This window comes from Chroicocephalus ridibundus, chromosome 6 (genome assembly GCF_963924245.1).
Source record: "Chroicocephalus ridibundus chromosome 6, bChrRid1.1, whole genome shotgun sequence".
Lineage (NCBI taxonomy): Eukaryota > Metazoa > Chordata > Aves > Charadriiformes > Laridae > Chroicocephalus > Chroicocephalus ridibundus.
The window spans coordinates 649,267-669,131 of record NC_086289.1 but is presented as its reverse complement, the minus strand read 5'-3'; the positions used below and the strand labels follow the sequence as shown (position 1 = coordinate 669,131).

The 19,865-nt window shown below is 56.8% G+C and overlaps 1 protein-coding gene across 2 annotated transcripts; it reads left to right on the top strand.

Moving 5' to 3' along the window:
• Positions 1-49: 49 nt before the first annotated feature.
• On the top strand, positions 50-18,891 carry DPYSL4 (dihydropyrimidinase like 4). 2 transcript variants are annotated; one of them, XM_063339040.1, is made up of 14 exons: positions 50-314; positions 2,886-2,974; positions 3,574-3,758; positions 4,635-4,799; positions 6,758-6,819; positions 6,913-6,993; positions 8,975-9,043; positions 9,149-9,269; positions 9,975-10,131; positions 11,198-11,339; positions 12,387-12,557; positions 13,403-13,582; positions 15,881-16,052; positions 17,286-18,891. In XM_063339040.1, the coding sequence occupies exons 1-14, from the start codon at positions 69-71 to the stop codon at positions 17,375-17,377; spliced, it is 1,932 nt and encodes a 643-aa protein (XP_063195110.1). In that variant the 5' UTR covers positions 50-68; the 3' UTR covers positions 17,378-18,891. The 2 variants fall into 2 exon arrangements, with proteins under 2 accessions (XP_063195110.1, XP_063195109.1); XM_063339039.1 differs by lacking the exon at positions 50-314 and adding an exon at positions 794-900.
• Positions 18,892-19,865: the final 974 nt, after the last annotated feature.

Here is a 19,865-nt window from a genome sequence, read left to right as displayed (position 1 = left end):
CCGGGCTCGGCGGGGCCAGGCGGCGGCGGCGGCGCGGCGGGAGCGGAGCGGGGCGGCGGGGGGGGGTCATGGCGGGGGGGCGGGAGGCGGCCATGCCCGCCTGCTTCGCGGGGCTGGGCGCGGGCAGCCCGCGGCCGCGGCAGAAGCGCGGCGGGATGTTCTGCAGCGTGGAGGACGCCTTCGACAACAAGACGCTGGACTTCGCCTCGCTCGGCGCCCCCGGCCGCGGGACCCCCTCCTCCGCCGGCCCCGGCCCCGCCGCGCCGCCCCCGGCGCCCGCCCCCCCGGGAGAGCTGCCCGACGGCTGCCCGCAGGTAAGGGGCGGCTGCGGCGGGGGCAGGCACGGAGCCAACGGGCGGGGGGAGATACGGCCCGGCGCCCTCGGCCCCCCCGGCGGTACCGGCGGCCCGGGGCCGTCCTGGCCGAGACCCCGCGGGAGGGCGAGCGGGGGCCCCGTCCCGTCCCAGCCCGTGGCGCGTCCGGGAAGGGGGCCGGGGCCGGGCAGAGGCCGGCGGAGCGGCCGCTGGCAGGGGACGGTCCGAGGTGGGGGCGAGCGGCCACTTCTCCTTCGGGGGACGCAACTTCCACGTGCCCCCGCGCCCGCCGGCCCCTGTCCGCGGCGGCAGTGCCGGGGCGGGGGGGGTGCGTGCCCCGTCCCGCCGCCGGTCCCGCAGGGACCACCCGAGCGGCCCCGCTCCGCTCCCGGCCCCGCTCCGCTGCCGGCCCCCCGGGCCCGCTTTGTCTGCGGCGCCGGGAGCGCGGCCCCGGGCGGGCGGGGGGCGCGCGCGCGGGCGGGGCCGTGCCGGCGGGGACACGCACAGAGACAGGGGCTGGCAGAGGCGGGCGGAGCGCGGCGGGGACATGTCGCACCAGGGCAAGAAGAGCGTCCCCCGCATCACGGTGAGGGACTCCCCGGCGCGGCGCGGCGCGGGGGCGGGCGGCACCCCCGGCGGCTGCGGGCCCGGTGCCCGTCCGGCGGTGGTGGAGCGGGTCGGGGCCCGCCGCCCGCGGGGCCGGACACCCGGGGAGCGCTGCGGGGGCTTTGTCCGCTCGTGGGGGTCGGGACCTGGCGGCCGGCGCTGCCGGAGCAGCCGTCCCTCCCGGGCAGGGGCTGCGGGAGGTGTTGGGGGGGGGCAGCCCCCGGCCCCGCCGCTCCCTTTGTTGGCCGCGGCCCGGCCCCGGCGCTTTGTCTGCGCGGGCGGGGGCGCAGCCGGGGTCCCGCCGGCCGGGGGACAAAGGCCGGCGCGACCCTCACCGCGGCCGCGGGGCCGCCCCGCCGCCGCCCCAACTTTCCTTTGGGCTCTGGGGCGGAAAACGTGTTTTGGGACCGCTTTTTCCGCGGAACGGGCTCGGCGAGGGGGGGGAAGCATCCGCCTGCCGTGTTCCCTGCCCCCCTGCCCGGCCTCTGCTCGCCCCGGTGGCCGCGGCCGCCTCCGCCCCCGGAGCGGCAGCCGCGCTCCCCCCGGGATCCGGGCAGCCGGCGCCCCCCCGCCGGGCGGGGGTGGGAGGGGATTCCCCTCGCGGTGCCAGCGCTCCGCGGCGGCGGTCGGGCAAAAGCTCCGGATCGCGATGCTTTTTTTTCCGCTCGTTTTGCTGCCTCACGGCTGAGTTTCCTTCAAAACATCCCGGTGGCTCCGGGCGCTGCCGGGGCCGGTGCCCAGCCCGTTCCTCTGCAGCGGGAGCGGATTTGGGGCGTGCGGGGCTGAAGCTGGTGTGGCCCCGCTGGGATGGGGATGGGATGGGGTGGGCACGGGGAGAGGATGAGGATGGGGATGGGGAGAGGATGAGGATGGGAACGGGGAGAGGAAGAGGACGGGGGTGGGGTGAGGATGGGCCCCACAAGGGGAGGGGCCGTAGCGCTCTCCCATGGGGCAGAGGCTTGAACAGAGGCTTCTTTCGATTGATTTTATGGGACAAGAGAACAATAAAGATGCATTAAAACCCTTGATACTTCTAAAAAACAATTCTTTAATAATGGTGGGGGGTTTCGTATGCCAGTGCTCTCTTTAAAACAAGACTCCAGAATGTTTTCCAGGCTGTTTCGCATCAGCACACGTTGTGTGTTGTGAGTCGGGCTGTACTGCCACGTGCTCTTCCGTCCCTCGCTTGTTTTTGTGCTAGGGCCATGCTCTTTGTGTTGCCCATTTTAGCCTTGGTAGTAATTTTTCCAGCAACACCAGAGAGGAGGGAAGGAATCCTCTTAAATTAGGCTGCGCTAACACATTGACACAGATGCTGCTGCTTTCTAATTTTTCTGGTTAAAGATTTTGCAAATCTGACAACTGTGCCAGTGTCTTGCTTTGAAGTGAGGAAAGTCCTTGAGGCATTATCTGCCTCAGACAAGCCTGTGAAAACTAACAAACGTCAGTAAATTACCAGGTTAATAAGATGCTCGTAAAAGTCTCAGTAGTGGGAGCCGATGGAGGAGGCAGGACACGGCCGAGCTGCAGGATGTCGTCTTACAAACCTTTTAAAACTGCTGAGAGCTTTGGTCAGCCCCTGGACCTGCTCTGGAGGGGCTCTTGGTGGGCTGTCGGGGGGTGATGTGCCCCCCGCGCGCTCCCCTCAGCCGGCTCCGCTCAGAGCTGCGCGGCCCAGAGCCCTGGAACGGGGGGACATTCTGGTACCCGGGGCTGGGCCGGGCGGCGTCTGCCCCGGGCTCGTACCGCGCTTCCGGGGACCTCTGCGTTCCTCCCAGTGACTATTTTATATGGTTCCCTTTGTGAAGTACAGCTGGGCTTTGATGTCAGATAGTTTGGACATTCAGCTAAACTTGCGTGGTTGAAGGGCAAAATATTAAGTCCTAGGCTTAATGAAAGCTCATAATGAGTCAAGTAGCATCCAAAAAAGTAATGTTTAAAAAACTGTGATTTTTTTCCCATTAGAGTGACCAGCTTCTGATCAAAGGAGGAAAAATTGTCAACGATGATCAGTCATTTTATGCAGACATTTATGTGGAAGACGGTTTAATAAAGTAAGTTAAAAATTTATATTTGGTAATGTAATTTCCAGGCATGATACAGTGCCGTGGGATTTGAACAAGGTTCCCTTCTGTCATTTTTCTCTTGGAAATATGTTTTGTTTTTGAAAAACAAGGACAGCTTTGTAGAATAGTGTCAAGAAGGAGCTCCATTAGCGTGTGTTTGTGGCTGGGAGGACGTACAGGCTGGCAGCCCGTGCTCCGCTGGAAGCTGGGCGGGGGACAGGTGAGGAGCCAGGTTTAGCGCTGCGAAGGCACACGAGCGGCACACGGTGCGGCACGGAGACCGCAGCAGCTCCTCCCTTCCGCGCAGGGTCCCTCAGGTGGTGGCCCCATGTGTCCCAGCGCTGAGGGGTGGGCTGGGAGCTGCTGGGCCGGGAGGGGTGGGTGGGAGCTGGGGGGGCTGGGAGCTGCGGTGGGACCCCAGCTCCGCTCCTGCGCCCGACCGAGCGCCCTGCGTGCAGCTGCCCCCGGGGGGAGCCCGAGCGGTGCCCGTGGGTGCGCACCCACCAGCAGCGCTTAGAAGTAGCTGCTTTTGCATCCTCACTTAAAAGCTGTTGCCAATTAACAGGAGATCGTAATATCGTTTTCAGGCAAATTGGAGAAAACCTGATTGTTCCTGGTGGCGTAAAGACAATTGATGCCTACGGGCAGATGGTGATGCCGGGGGGGATCGACGTCCACACCAGACTGCAGATGCCCGTCATGGGCATGACCCCTGCCGACGGCTTCTTCCAAGGCACAAAAGCTGCCCTGGCAGGAGGAACCACCATGATCAGTAAGACGGAGCAGCCTCTGAACAGATTTCTAAAGTAGAACACTGTTTAGCAAAATACCCTGGGCCTTTTATCGTCGCAGAGATTATTTACCCTCATAGCAGAGAAACGTTCGTTTTTGCTGCAGTAATCAAAGCATTACAAAGCTAATTAAAATGCATTATGTACCTTTCAGAACCTCCTTCTGTTGCTACGCACATCTATTAAAAATATATAGTTGCTCCTGCTTCACCTCATAAGAGAGTAAAATAGGAGAAAACTTTGAACACCTTTTAATATGTTTTCAGTAGCTTTGCAGCTGTGTTTTTATATGAGTTTTTCAGCTCTTGGTGAGCACGGGTTCTGTTTTTGTGTTAGTGTAAATAATTTAGATTTCTGTTTTGTTCTTGTTCTGGTGCCGAGGCGCGCTGTAGCGTGTGGCTGAAGGACCAGCCTCAGCGAGTCCCGGCGTAGCTGGGTACCGACCCCGCGGCCCGTGCTGGGGGGAGCAGGAGCGACGCTGAGGGGGGCGGCGGGAGCTGGGGGGCGGTGGGTGACCGGCGGGTGACCGGCTGCCCGTGGGCGATGCCCGGGGGGGCTGTGCAAGGGTGTGCAAGGACACGCTGTGGCCACCGGCCGCTCTGGCGTGCTGTGCTGGGGGGGCTGTGTGAGAAAAAGGCACAAGAGTGGCAGTAACTTCGAGTTCCTTTGTGCCGTTTGTTGCGCTTTATCCGGGAAGTTTATTATCCTTCATCTTTAATCAATGCTGTAAACGTGAGTTAGTATTAAAGCGTCTCCTGTTCACAGCAGTGAAGGCTCGCACAGGAGTGCGGGTGGCCGCGGCGCTCCCCGGGTGTTTCTCCCGCGCTCTCCCTGCTAACCCCGTGGTGTTCCCGCAGTTGACCACGTCTGCCCGGAGCCGGGGACCAGCCTCCTGGCTGCCTACGAGCAGTGGCGCGGCAGCGCCGACAGCCAGGCCTGCTGCGATTACTCCCTGCACGTCGACGTCCCCCGCTGGCACGAGAGCCTGAAGGAGGAGCTGGAAGCCCTGGTGAAGGACAAGGGTAAGGACGGGAGGAGCGGTGTCTGGCAGTAACCACACAAACAACACCCGCTCCGTAATGCCTGCAGCACGGGCACGTAGCAAGTCGCCATAGGGTAAGCTTTGATAGTTATTGCTGCTCTGCCGTGCTCCCCTTACCCAGGGATAAAAAGCAGCGTGGGCAGCAGGGCCAGGGGGGGATCCTGCCCCTCTGCTCCGCTCTGGGAGACCCCCCTGCAGTGCTGCCTCCAGCGCTGGGGCACCGACAGCAGAAGGACACGGAGCTGTTGGAGCGGGGCCAGAGGAGGCCCCGGAGATGGTGGGAGGGCTGGAGCCCCTCTGCTGTGGGGACAGGCTGAGAGAGCTGGGGGGGTTCAGCCTGGAGAAGAGAAGGCTCCGGGGAGACCTTCCAGCCCCTTCCAGGCCCTAAAGGGGCTCCAGGAAAGCTGGGGAGGGACACTGGAGCAGGGAGGGGAGCCATGGGACGAGGGGGAAGGGTTTTACACTGACAGAGGGGAGACTGAGATGAGATGTGAGGCAGAAATTGTTTGCTGTGAAGGGGGTGAGCCCCTGGCCCAGGTTGCCCAGAGCAGCTGTGGCTGCCCCATCCCTGGAGGGGTTCAAGGCCAGGTTGGACGGGGCTTGGAGCAACCTGGGCTGGTGGGAGGTGTCCCTGCCCAGGGCAGGGGGTGGCACTGGGTGGCCTTTAAGGTCCCTTCCAGCCCAAACCGTTCTGTGATTCTGTGATAAGGGGTGTGCACAGGGGACCGTGCACCTTCGCTGTTGAGGTGTGAACTACCCGTCCTTTGCCATCTAGGAGAAAGGTGTGGACAGGGCTATTGCCACCGGATTCCTACCGTAAGATCTCGTTCCTGTGCTCTCGCCTTCGGGCAGTGTACAGCCCAGTCATGGAAATGGATTTGGGAAACTAAAGGAATGGTATCGGACACTCTCAGTCAGGCTGCCTGATGTGCAGAAAAGTGTTTAAATAAAAGCGCTCAAGACGGAGCTTGTAGAATCTCTTTCCATAGAGATTTTGTTGTAATTCCTGCACACCCTGAAGTGTTCGCGGGACGTGGCTTGCTGGAAACCAGGCCATGCAGCAGGAATTCATGCATTTCATTAATACTTATTTCCATGTTCGGAACTACGTTTTGCTTTCAGATATGCTAATCTAGACCTAAATGACTTCAGTGTAATTTGCAGCCTTGCGAGCAAGGGCTTAATTGGTCAATTAACATAGAAATTTGCAGTGAATTTCCTATTAAAATGCAGAGTGGATGCAGTAATGTAGCTATTCCAAGCTTATACCGGGTATTTTTCATATGCACGTTCCTATGAAATACAGTTTGTTTGTGATTTGATTGTGGTTGGGATTAGTTGCTGCCTCTATCCACATAAAACACAGCAGCAATTCTCCGGCTTCGACTCGGTGCTTCATCAGTCACGTTTTATCTTAGAAGTGAATGAGGGCTGTGCAATGCGGGATGCAAAGTACTGCGCATCCATTGCTCCGGGTTAATAACGGGCACTAAATAACACTGCTCTGATATTAAAGAGTTTCATCTTCTGCTGCAATTTCTAGTCTTAGCACTAATGCAGTAAATCAAACAGTTATCAGAAAGAAGCTGGGGATAAACCATAAATTGAAACCACCTCTGGGGGGAGAACTCAGCTTGGAGCAATGCATTTGATTCCGTGAGTTTGCAGCGCGTTAGCGAGTACCCAAATCACAAATGGAGCGCGGGTTGGTTGTTTTGGTTCCCGTGCATGCAAGGGTCGGGGTGAATTGTCGTTCACGGCCCCCGCGCTTTGGCGTTCAGTTCTTGTGGGGACAGTCCCCGTTTCAGCCCGTAGATTGCTTTGCTTTCAGTCTAACTCCAGCCTGCACAAAGCCCCCCTGGTTCGAACGCCCCCTGCTCAGCCCGTACCGAGCTCTCAATGGGACAATAAACACACGTTTCATTTTCGTTTCTCAAGGTGTGAACTCCTTCCTGGTTTTTATGGCTTACAAAGACAAGCTCCAGTGCAGCGATGCCCAGGTAACGCAGCCAGCGTCCAGTGGGAGCCCTCCCCAGGCTCCGGGCGTGAGCTGCGACGTGTCTGACGTTGGGCAACCCGCTGTCTCTTGGCAGATGTATGAAATATTCTGCATTATCCGAGACCTGGGGGCCATTGCCCAAGTGCATGCGGAAAACGGAGACATCGTCGATGAGGTACAGTATTTATATGCCTTTAAATTACAGGTTGACCAGAGTACTTTGGTTTCAGGCAAAGTGCTGCCTTTAAGAGCTGGGCTGGATCGCTGGTGGGCGGTGGAGCGGTGCCAGCAGCTTCTGGCCTCAGCAGAGTCAGTGGGGGTGGGTGCAGCTGCGAGAGGAGCAGCAGCCCGCTGTGACACGGGTTGCCTTGGGGAGAGGACAGCGAGCGCTTCCCGGTGCCTGCTGTCCACGGGGCATCGTAGAGTCATAGAATCAGAGTCACCTAGGTTGGACCTTTCACATCATCGAGTCCAACCATCAAAGTAACTCTGACAAAAACCACCACTAAACCATCTCTCTAAGCCCCACGTCTGCCCGGCTGTTAAATCCCTCCAGGGATGGCGACTCCACCACTGCCCTGGGCAGCCTCTTCCAATGCTTGACAACCCTTTCCATGAAGAAATTGTTCCCAATATCCATCCTAAACCTCCCCTGGCACAACTGGAGACCATTTCCCCTTGTCCCATGGCCTGTTCCTTGGGAGAAGAGCCCGACCCCCCCTGGCTGCCCCCTCCTTTCAGGGAGCTGTAGAGAGCGAGAAGGTCTCCCCTCAGCCCCCTTTTCTCCAGGCTGAACCCCCCCAGCTCCCTCAGCCGCTCCTCACCAGACTTGTGCTCCAGACCCCTCACCAGCTCCGTTGCCCTTCTCTGGACACGCTCCGGCCCCTCGGGGTCTGTCTTGTGGTGAGGGGCCCAAAACTGGACCCAGCCCTCGAGGTGGGGCCTCACCAGTGCCCAGTACAGGGGACCAGCGCTGCCCCAGTCCTGCTGGCCACACTAAAATCACCCCTCTTGCTTGGAGACCTCCACCAAGAGCTGTGCTGGTGGCCTTGCAGCAGAGCAGCCATGGTCGGTGTGTGTGGGTGGGCACTGAGCCCCGCAGCGGGCAGGGGACTGCAGACCCCCTGTCCCTGCATCCTGCCCCCGCACCGGGGGGGACCCGCTCCCCGGGGTAAGCTGAGAACCCAGGCGCTGGGGGGACAGGGCTGACGGGAGCCCCTGGGGTCACTGTCTGCAGGCAGGAGAACACACAGGAGGGTCGGGGGCTCCTGCTGAAATCGGCAGCGTCCTCCCGATTCCTCACGCACTCTGGGTTCTGTCCCAGGACTCTTCACAGGGGCTCGTGGGTGGTCCCAGCACGTGCGCTTTGGGGCTGACTGGCTGCCCTAAGTGAGCCCTGGTCACACTGTCTGCGCGCTCGAGAAAATGGAGAGGTCTAGAAAGTGACCTTTTGAAACAACGAACCTCACACTTGGCAATATTTATTTCCCAAAACTGCTCTCAGGAACTTCCTTGGTATGGCAGACTTTGCTCGTGTTCATTACTTTTTACCTTTGGAAAATAAAATCTTAGGTGCGTGCTGCAATCAGATGACGGAAGGCAGAATTAGACTCGCAGTTCCTTTTGGCTTACGGTGACACGAGTGTTCAGGCTGGTGTGGGAGGAGAGTTTAAACGAAAGCGGGATCCCAGTCCTTCAGATGGGCTTCTTGGGACAAACAGGAGAAAGGCTAATGCCCAATTCCCACCTCCCCGGGATTTTATCTGAGAAACCTTTTCTTCAGCTGCCTGTGAAACATGGTGCGATCCCAAGCAGTTCGGTGTCTTCAGAAGTATTTCTTTAAGCTGTCAGCGTGATGACCTGGGGACAAACTCGGAGGATGTCTGCAACAGGAATACGGGGGATGGAAAAACAACCATCCTCTAAGAGCGGGAGCCTTTAAAGCCTGTGAGATCTGGTCCGTAGCGTTGGTTAATGTCCTTGCCTCTGCTGCAGCGGCTTACGGAGTGTCACAGGTATAAATGGTGTTGCCCGGTCACATTCATGAATTTCCATCGTCCTTCAGGTACTTCAGAAAAGGTGTTTTGTCCCCCGCATAGCTTCAGAGGGGCTGTTCGTGTCACTCACTGCTCTTCCGTTCGTTTTCCTCCACCCAGGAGCAGAAGAGGCTGCTGGAACTCGGGATTACGGGGCCAGAAGGGCACGTGCTCAGCCGCCCCGAGGAGGTAACGTCTCCAGCCCTTCGTGGAGCTGCCGGGGGGTTCGGACCCACCGCTGCGGCGTTGGCCGAGGTGCCCGGGGACGGTTCTGCCCCAGTTCTGTGCCCGCAGGTGGAAGCGGAGGCGGTGTACCGCGCCATTACCATCGCCAAACAGGCCAACTGCCCCTTGTACGTCACCAAAGTGATGAGCAGAGGTGCAGCAGACGTGTTAGCTCAAGCAAAGAGGAAAGGTAACGCGCCGTTCTGTGTTTGCATGCTAAACGAGCCCATTTAAATATGGCCAGGAATATCAGTCTAGCTGCAAGGTTTAAGAACTCGTTATCACCCACGTTCTCTCACATTTTAAGGGTGCTAAAACTCGGTGTAGGCTTTTCTTTGCGGAGTGTGCCAGAGCTAATTGCTCTCAGCTGGGAAGATTTGAGGAAATGTGCTTGAAACCTTGACACCTGGATCTCAGTAGCTGCCGCTGAAAAAAAGGAAATAATTCACTTGCAATCGTTTGTCATGAACTAAATGAAAAATGGGCCCGGAGCAAACTCCAACTTCAGACCGGGGTTAGAGTGGGGAGAGCTGGGAGCGATCCTGCGGGGAGCAGGAGGCCGTGCCCGGGGACGGGGGGTCCGCAGCCGCCTCTGCCCCCAGCCGGGTGCCTGCCAGGGACACTGGTTTGAGTTAGAGGAAGGCGAGGGGGTTTGTAGGTACAAATGTATGTTTGCTCTAAGGAGAAAACAGAGGGATTCAAAACCTGTTTTGCCAGCATTTCCCAGTTGTACGAGATAATCTGAGGGATTAATGTGAATTTAAGTGGGTGAAATAGTGAGAACACTGAAGATGAGTGAAACCGTGCCGTGCCGTTAGCCGCGGAGTGTGCGCGCGGTGTGAGGAGGCTGCAGGACGCGCGGCGCGTTCGCCCTCACCCCCCGATTGCTCCGCAGGCACGGTTGTGTACGGCGAGCCCATCACCGCCAGCCTGGGCGCCGACGGCTCGCACTACTGGAGTAAAAACTGGGCCAAAGCTGCCGCCTTCGTCACGTCCCCCCCCATCAGCCCGGACCCCACCACGCCGGATCATCTCACCTCCCTCTTGTCCTGGTGAGTTCCGTGCCGGGGGGGATCCCTGAGCACATCCCTTGTGTTTGCATCCTGCCCACATTCATTCGGGTGCCGTTTCCAGCCCCAGGACCGCCTCCAGAGCGGGGCTGGACGGGGGTCGCAGCCCCCGACCTCCGTGGCACGACCCCCCCAGCTTTCCCCGGTGGGTAACAGCCTCTGCTTCCCGGGGCACCCCCCTCCCCCCATCCCTGGGCACTGGGGGTGCAGCAGCACAGCAGAGCTTGCACACAGTTCACCTTTCCCCTTCACATGATAATCAGAGTAGGAAAAAATTATCAATTGGCACGCTTTTCTATACCAAAAGAATAAATCTTCAGTGTTTTGAGCAGGGTGACTCTTTCAAAAGGGTCTAAATTGTGCTTGGATGAAGGCAGGTGATGGTTACTGGGTTTTTCCTGTAAAAATCAGGCTCACGTTGCCCGGTTCCTCCTTCAGAAGGGGAGGTGCAAATATTAAAATGTTGTTTTAAACAGTAAAAATAATGTCCAGCTTAGGAGGGAACATCAATAGTGCTTGTGAGGCTGCTGTTTACGTCTCTTAGATGATTCCAGTACTTGATTCTTGCATAAATTAGTAGAGGGAGATGCCTCTGTGTACCCATAAAAGTGCCTTTTAACTTGACTTCTTTTGGCATTTATGGCTTGTAAGTCGCCTGCCTTTGCAGTCGTCTTGGTGAAACCCATCTGAACCAACAGACCCAGCACGGAGCCCCCAAGTCAGCAGTGCCCCAGGGAGTTCTCTGGGTGTGGGTGGCTTTTGCCTGCACAGAGGAGCGGTGTCACCGGTGGGGAGGTGGTGGCAGTGCCAGGGCGGTGGTGGCAGTGCCGAGGAGGTGGTGGCAGTGCCAGGGCGGTGGTGGCAGTGCCGAGGAGGTGGTGGCAGTGCCAAGGAGGTGGTGGCAGTGCCAGGGTGGTGGTGGCAGTGCCAAGGAGGTGGTGGCAGTGCCAAGGAGGTGGTGGCAGTGCCGAGGAGGTGGTGGCAGTGCCGGGGAGGGTGTTTGCACCGCAGGTGCCTCCTCTGACCTCCTCCGCCGTGCTTTGCCTAGCGGGGACCTGCAGGTCACTGGCAGCGCTCACTGCACCTTCAGCACCGCGCAGAAGGCTGTGGGGAAGGACAACTTCACCCTCATCCCCGAGGGAACCAACGGCATCGAAGAGCGGATGGCGATAATCTGGGAAAAGTGTGTGGTAAGTACCGAGAGAACGCTGATTACCTGCGGAGCTGTGGATGAAAGCGCATGTGAGCAGCGCTTGTGCTAGGTGATGTCAGTGTCCTCGTTAATGCAAACGAGCCAGGAGGTGTGACATTGTCTAGACTGTTACTTCAGAGGAGTTTGCTAATGAGAGAAAATGTGACACTCGAATGCCTTCAAAGTGTCTTCAAAGGCTTCGTTAGGGGGATCATCCACCCCACTCTCACTCGCAGGCGCAAGAGAAGGTCTCTCAAACACATTTTCCTGAGGGTAAGACGCGACGTTCCTCTGCCCTGGTGCTTGCAGGAGCGCTGGGGAGGCGGCTGGGGACAGGGTGTCTGTCCCTTGGTGGCCATGGCCGTGGCCGTGCCCGCCAGCCCCGGGCCCCACCGCTGGGGACGGGTTCCCACGGCACCTCCATGGTGTCTGGGCAGCGGAGCTCTGCTGCCGAGGGAGAGCCGTGGTACATGGGCATGACGTCCCCCTGCACGGGACCACCCTGTCTGGCTGGGGGGACCGAGTCCCTGTCCCTGCGCGGGAGCACGCCGCCCTCCCAAGGCGCATCCCTGGGAGGCTCCAGCCGGCATCCCGCCGAGCAGGCACCTCTGTGCGGACTTCCAGGAGCTTGGGAACCAAGCCACCCTGAAGTCTCTAAGATAAATAGAATTTATCTTAAGATAATAAATAAAGATGATAATTAGCACTATTTAGGTTCACTTCCAGTCTTTCTTCATTGTAATTTCGTTAACCGTCTTTGGTGAGCGTGAGGCACCTGTGCAGGGAGTTGGGGCTTACCAGTGCAGGTCTTGTTTTTAGAGACTTTAAATTTCAGAGTCGAGGGAAAATGAAAACCTCTGTTGCATGATTTAGCCGACAGGGACAAGGCTCAGCCCCCCATATGTCTCCTGCAGTTCCCCGTAATTGCGGCCCCGTCGCCGTGTGGATCCTCACGCAGGGTCCAGGCACGGGGACGGGGCTGCTGCCCGCGGCTGGGAGCAGGACGTGTCTCCGGGGACGGTCCTTCTCCTCCTCTGTTTCCCAGGTCCCCGGGAAGATGGACGAGAACGATTTCGTGGCGGTGACCAGCACCAATGCCGCCAAGATCTTCAACTGCTACCCCAGGAAGGGGCGCGTCGCCGTGGGCGCTGACGCAGACCTGGTTTTGTGGAACCCCAAGGCTACCAAAATCATCTCAGCAAAAACCCACAATCTGGTAAAATATTTTTAAATTATTTTCTTGAGCTGGTTTTAGAGTCAGACAAGAGCGGTAAAGCAATGCATTTCTTCAGAGCAGAAAGATCAGATCATTCAGCGAGGGAGGAGCCCTTCATGTGGGTAAAGCGATGAAGGACCATGCATTTCTTTTTTAACACACAAGTAAATGAAAATATCCTTTGGTTACTGTAAAGCTGGAGATTTGGGAAGGGGTAGGGTTGTAACTGAGTCGCAGAGTGACTGCTCTGAGACAGTCAGCCTCTGGTACACAAATTTTACGATCTTTTCTTTAAAAAAGAGGAACGGGTTATATTTTTGTCCAGGAAATTCACTTTTGCTTTTCAATAATTCTGCATTTTTTACTGTAAAGTTTATTTTTTGGGTAGTCTGTTAGTGATAGTAGTGGGAGCATTTGAAGAAAGCGGCACGATTTTGCACTTCCCACAAAACACACCTGACTTTCCAGACCTGTTTTGGTGGGAGACTTGCAGTGACTGGGAAAAAATGAGAAGAACTTCTGTCCCCGGATGGAGAACTTCGGCAGAGCTCGTCTGGGGCTTAGCGAGAATTGATTGTTCGCATACAGTCAAAGTCTAGTTTGCTCCAGGAGTGTCTTTTGGGCAAGTACTGAGTGTTTGGGGGATTTAGTTTCTCCATACCAGTTTGCTTTAGTTCAGCCCATTAGAAGACCCACCTTATTTGAAATGTGCGGGGTTAGTTCAGTACGACTGAGAGTGCGCGAGGAGCAAGGTACAAAAACGGGGTTGTGTGTGGAGTTGGCCAGACCATCACTTCTCTTCTTTAGTCTCGGCCACGCTGGATATCTTGGTTTGTTCTTTCCAGAACGTGGAGTACAACATATTTGAAGGCACAGAGTGCCACGGCGTTCCCACCGTGGTCATAAGCCAGGGAAGAGTTGTTCTTGAAGATGGAAACCTCTTTGTCACCCAGGGGTCGGGTCGCTTCATTCCTCGAAAGACCTTCCCTGATTTTGTTTATAAAAGGATAAAGGCAAGAAACAGGGTAAGGAGAACTTTATTTGCAGTAATCCCGTGTTTTCCTGGCAATCTCTCTGCATTATTGTATTGCCGTCGCTGTTACAGTGACCTTCCTGGTAGAAGGAACAGGAAATTCCAGAAACAGGAATATTATTATTTCTTCTTGGAAATTTGTAATGTTGTCATGTTAAGTGCTTTGGTGTGTGGCTTAGCACATTAATCATTAATGCCTATTTTACTGTTATAACTAATAATACTACTATTATGAGTATTATTTGCTTATTTTGAAGTTATGAAGCAAAAATATTTTGCTTTATAGCAAATCTGGTTTTGTTTGTTTTGCACTGAGGCCGAAGGGAGGAATTCCTCCGCTACCTGTACTGGAAAAATTTGTGTTGTTGTTGTATTCCCAGTGCCTGCTCTGCATCTCTCAAAGACTAATGGATGTAGCATTCGGTAGTTACTGGAAATGCAGTAAGATAAATCCTTCAGTGTGCTAGCTCAGCTTTATCAGGAGGTACAAGGGTGTGCAAATATACGAAAAGCTTCTTAACAGCTCTGCCCTCCTCCCCTGTGCCGCGTGTTGTCGTAGAGATTTTTGTTATGCGCTGTAGGTGAAGGCAGAGCAGAAATCATTGACCCCAAATTACCTGCAGAGGCACCAGCAGCGCTGGCAGCTGCGGCAGGAACCCCTGGCTCCCAGTGGGACTCCTGGGGGTGCCTCGGAGCCAGGGCGGGATGGGGATGGGGATATGTCCCTGCCGGGTCCCTGCAGGATGGGAATGGGGACGGGGATGGGGATGGATGGGACCTGCCAGGTCCCTGCAGGATGGGGATGGGGATGGGGATGGGGATGGGGATGTGTCCTTGCCAGGTCCCTGTGGGATGGGGATCGGGTTAGATGGGACCTGCCAGGTCCCTGCAGGATGGGGATGGGGATGGGTGGGACCTGCCAGGTCCCTGCACGATGGGGATGGGGATGGGGTTGGATGGGACCTGCCAGGTCCCTGTGGGATGAGGATGGGGATGGATGGGACCTGCCAGGTCCCTGTGGGATGAGGATGGGGATGGATGGGACCTGCCAGGTCCCTGCAGGATGGGGATGAGGATGGGGTTGGATGGGACCTGCCAGGTCCCTGTGGGATGAGGATGGGGATGGATGGGACCTGCCAGGTCCCTGCAGGATGGGGATGGGGATGGGGTTGGATGGGACCTGCCAGGTCCCTGCAGGATGGGGATGGGGTTGGATGGGACCTGCCAGGTCCCTGCAGGATGGGGATGGATGGGGCAGAGAGTCCCCGGGCTCCTTGTTCAGAGTCAAGCTTCATCTCTGTCGTTGTGGAAGCAGACATGCCGTGCCATATTTTTTTATCAAAAAGGCTGGAGTTTGCTCAACACAAAGCTTGACGCGCGCTGAGCTGACACTGCTGCTGTGGCGGGGTGATGACCGTGCGTCAGCCCCGGCGGGGAGGGGTGGGTTTGTTCAGTTAATGGGTTCGGGCAGGCGTGTTCAGCGCTCTGCAAACGGCCCGGCGGCCTGCCCGTGCCAGCTCTCCATCCGTGATTTAACCAGAGCTTTTGACAGGAGCTGCGGTCAAACAGCGCTGGAAAACACTGAGCAGGGTATTTTCTTTACAAGATACTCAGCATGATGAAGACAAAGGTCATGTAAGAGAAACGTTTCTACAGAAAATGCTATATATGTCTTGATAACCTATCAGTCTGTGCCTTTTGAATTTGAAACCCAGCACTTTTCGTCTTCAGAACAAGTCCTTTCTGACCCTGTGGTTGTCAAAGGCTGTCACTGCTTCGCCTGGGAGGAGTAACGGCCTTAAGCAAATCTGTGATGAAGCGCCGGTAACGAAGTCGTTAGGCTTTGGCTGCCCTGGCAGCCGTGAGCGCCCAGGGCTGAGCTCATCCTCCCCGCAGGGGGACCTGGCGGTCACACCGGGTGACACCGGCTGGGGCACGCGCCCCTGGGATGTTGTCCTCAGGGGAGCACGGCCCCGCGCACGCCGGGCACCCCCCGGCCGCCTCTCAGAGCCCCTTTTCCTGGGGGACAGGACCTTTGTGGGGGTGCAGCACTACGTTCCTGCAGGGTCCGGGAGCATCCCCTGCCTGGCGTTGAGGGTGGGAAGAGCCACTCTCTGCCTGGGGGGCGTCTGGTCTGGTCTCTCTGGGGGTGGAGCCTCCCCAAAAGCCCTCCGTAAGGGGTTAAGCACGGACAGCGGGACAAAAAATCATTACGCATAGGTCGGGTCTGGTTCTTTTTCACCTCAGCTTAAATACATGCCTTACGCCTCCGCTTTCTCCCCGCTGGCAGCTGGCCGAAGTCCACGGTGTCCCCAGAGGGCTGTACGACGGACCCGTCCACGAGGTCCTGGCGAGCGCCAAAGCCGTGGCCCCCACCCCGGCGTCCAGGATCGTGCCCTGTGCCGGCAAAGCCCAGGCTCCTGCCGTGCGCAACCTCCATCAGTCGGGGTTCAGCTTGTCTGGTAGGGCCTGGGGACATGAAAGTCGGGGGGCTGCAGGCGGCGGGGGGGCTGGCTTGCGCGGGGATCGCACAGTTCCGGGCGCGTGTGAGCGGCAGGGCCAAGCTGAGGGATAGAAACTTAATTTTTGCTCAGTAAAAAGCAAGTCTTGCTGTTGCAGCAGCCTAAGGAATCTCTAGAACGTGTTAAGAGTGTCTGTGTAAATGCGCCGAGGAAGGTCTGTGTGAAGCCGGGGGGCTGCGAGCACTGGCCCCGCGCAGGGCACAGGCTGCGGCTGCGGGAGCAGGACGGGGCTGAGGGCGACGGTGTCACCGCAGCCCTGCCCTGCTCCGCGGGGACGCTGCCGAGGCTGTCGGGGGGTCAGGGCATCAGCCCCGGCTGCATCCCTGCGAGTCGGGGGTTAGAAGTTGTTGGGTTTGTAGAGATCAGCCAAATAACTCCATTTTCAGGAACGAGTAAGATCATTCCTTAGCTCTTTCTGCGTAAGCAGGCAGCGGTTCAGCATCGCTCAGCTCAGCGTCCAGCAGCTTTGGGGACCTCAGAAAGCCAACGCTCTGCCCTAAAATGACTCTTGTAATGTTTTCTTAGCTGGTTGAAAGCAGATGGATCATACGCGGCTTCTCAATTCTGAAAGGGGGCCTACAGGAAAGATGGGGATGGACTTTTTAGCCAGGCCTGTTGTGATAGGACAAGGGGCAATGACTTTAAACTAAAAGAGGGAAGATTTGGGCTACATATAAGGAAGAAATGTTTTATGCTGAGGGTGGTGAGCCCCTGGCCCAGGTTGCCCAGAGAAGCTGTGGCTGCCCCATCCCTGGAGGGGTTCAAGGCCAGGTTGGACGGGGCTTGGGGCAACCTGGGCTGGTGGGAGGTGTCCCTGCCCAGGGCAGGGGGTGCCACTGGGTGGCCTTTAAGGTCCCTTCAATCCAAACCATTCTGTGATTCTATGATATATTGTTTAATAAATGTTCAAGGTCCCACTTTTTATTATATAGAAACTGTTTATTTACAGCAAAGCCATTTATAATGCTTTCTAGAAAGAAGCAATAAAAAATAAATACATTCAGGCAAATAAAGGCATTCCAAACTGTACTATGATAATATAGTGTCCAAAATGATATACAGCGAAAGCATTAGTATTTCCCAGGAAGGGAATGTTTTATGACTCGTGCATTTAGAGCAGCGGGACACCTCCCTGGTGCCGACAGCACCCCCCATGCCTTTCCTCTCCCCCAGGCTCGCAGGCGGACGACCACATCGCCCGGCGCACGGCGCAGAAGATCATGGCCCCCCCGGGCGGCCGCTCCAACATCACCTCGCTGTCCTGAGGGGCAGTGGGGGCTGCGCGCTCCCCCCGCCCCACGGCGTGGCTGCCCTCCCCGCTGCCAGGGGCTGCTCGCGTCCTGCAGGGCCAGCCGGGAAGGGGACGGTGGGTTTCCTCAAGCTCAGGATGGACATCGAGCATTCGTCAGCTGCCCCAGCCCCTTCTTCTTGTAGGTAGAAAATAGAGTGACCCCCCGAGAGGTAGCGCTCCCATCTCCGTTTCTCCCAGTCTGTTTCTGCAGTAGCCCCCTGGCCAGCCCTTCCCTCCTGCATGCGGGCGCCCCGGAACGCGCTGGGCTGCGTGCTCGGCCCAGCCGCTGGCCCCCTCCCACCCGGGGCGAAAATCAAGGTGCGTTTTGGCTGGAAAACGCTCCTTTCTAGTAGCATCCACTGCCCTGTTGAGTAGCGTCCACTGCCCTTTCTAGTCAAAGGACTTTTAACCGAGAAGCACTTCTGACTCCGTGTTTTTACTACAGTGGGTTACACCTCGCGTTTGCAGTGTCCCCCAGCAGATCTCTACACCGCAGAGATCTCTACTCCGTCCTGGCCCTGTGCCCGTGGCCAAGCACCGCTCTGTGGGACGGCAGCGGCCGTCGGTCGCTGTGGTGGTCGCAGCCCCCGTGGGCAGGACGGGTGCTCGTGGCTCCTGGGACACCGAGCCGCGGCGGACGCACCGGTGGGCTGCAGTCTTCCTCTTAGGCTTGTTTTTTAAAAGATTATTTATACAGTTTTTCAAGAACCGAGTGTAAGTCTTATAACCAATAACAAGGCTCATTTGAAGGCCAGTTGCATACGACAGACTCTTTTATAAAGGATATTATAGCCCGTTTATTATATTTAAAGGTATGTACAGTAAAGGTGAACCTCTATGCCACAAAGCTATGCATGTACCTCTAACGGAATGGCTCGCCATTCGTTTTCTGTTCCTTGGCTTGAATAAAGTTTGTTGGAAATCGTAAAATAGTAGAATTGGTTGGTCCATCTGAGTCAATTCTTGTGTTTTCTTCCTTTGGGTTTTTATGCACGAAGGTTTGTAACGCCTGTTCATGACTTTCAGGTCACTGTACTCCCCTTTGACAATGAAAAGAGGCTTATTATTAACTGCGTAGGAATAATGGAGAATCTCACCCTTCTGCTTAGATCAGATTTGGGGTCACAAAAGCCTCTGGTTTGTAAATAAAGCTAAAATACCAGGAGGATGGTCAGATTTGGCCCCCTAGGTCCAGACTGCTTCGATGCCCGTGAGAGGCAGCTGCAGTCGGAGCTGCTGTACCTGGCGGTGTCTCCTCGGGCCATGGCAGACGCTCATTTCCAGCTCTGTCCGGGAGCAGGGAGCGAAAAGGGGAACAGAAGAGCTGTGGAAACAGGAGCAAGCATCTGCTCCATAGGTGAAAGCTGAAATCGTACTGCTCGGCAGCTCTGGATGCACTAACCCATGAGTTAAATATGAATGAATGCATTATTACCCGAATTCAAAAATTTAAACCAGGAAGGGATTTTTGTGTGTGTGTTTTTTTTCTTTTTTATTATCTCATCTGACCTATTATCTCATAGCTTAATGTAATGACTTGTAGTATCTTCTGCATCAAATACATATGGAAATGCATTTGTTCATCTACTTTATAATTAATTTTAAACAAAATATTTAATTTCATTGGTTGTTTTTTCTGGTTTGTTTTTTTCCTGCAATTGCAAGGAGACGTTTATTTCTTTTCTTTCTAAATAGCATTTTAGAGTGATGGCGGTGGAAACTGCGTAAGGATGGGAAAGACAAAAGTTGCAGGCTGCTGGCAGTGACCTCTCCCGGCTGCCCAGACACCCACGGGGGGGCAGGGAACCCCCCAGCACCCCCAGCAGCTCAGTAGCACATAGCAAGGGGAGTTCTGCGCTCTCTGCCCTGGGAATATCCCTTTCTCCAACAGCCAGGCTCGTTGGTGAGAGGTGCCTCGGGACAGCGGGGACCCCGGCAGGAGCCAGAGACACTGTCCCCTCTCCCAGCATCGCCCTGAGAAGCGGTTTTGGTCCCTCCATCCAGCGCGCCAGCTGCGGCTGAGATCCTGCTGCTCCGGTGCCCTCAAAGGGAGGCTCTCCCTCCTCCGTCAGGGAGCCATTCATCCGTCCCTGAGGTGGGCCCGGGCAGCGCGGAGCCGGCACCGCTGCGTGGCACGGGGCTGGGGGCATCTCTGCAGCTCTGCCGGAGCCCGGCGATGCCGAGCAGAGCCCTGGCAGAGGCAGCCGCCCGCTAATGCGGCCAGAGCCTCTGGGAAATGAAACCGCCCAGGGCACAAACACTCTCTCTCTTTGGCCCTAATTTCTGTGGACAGCTTTCCTGCGGGCTCTGGGTCAGGCACACGCAGGCGAAGGTGGGGGGGGGACATGCCGTGCCCTTGGCCGAGGGCCGGTGCTGGCTCGGCGGCGTCAGCAGTGTGGCACCCACATTTGGCGTGGGGCTGGTCCTCGCCTTCCCCAGCAGAAGGGCAGTACTATTTAAAA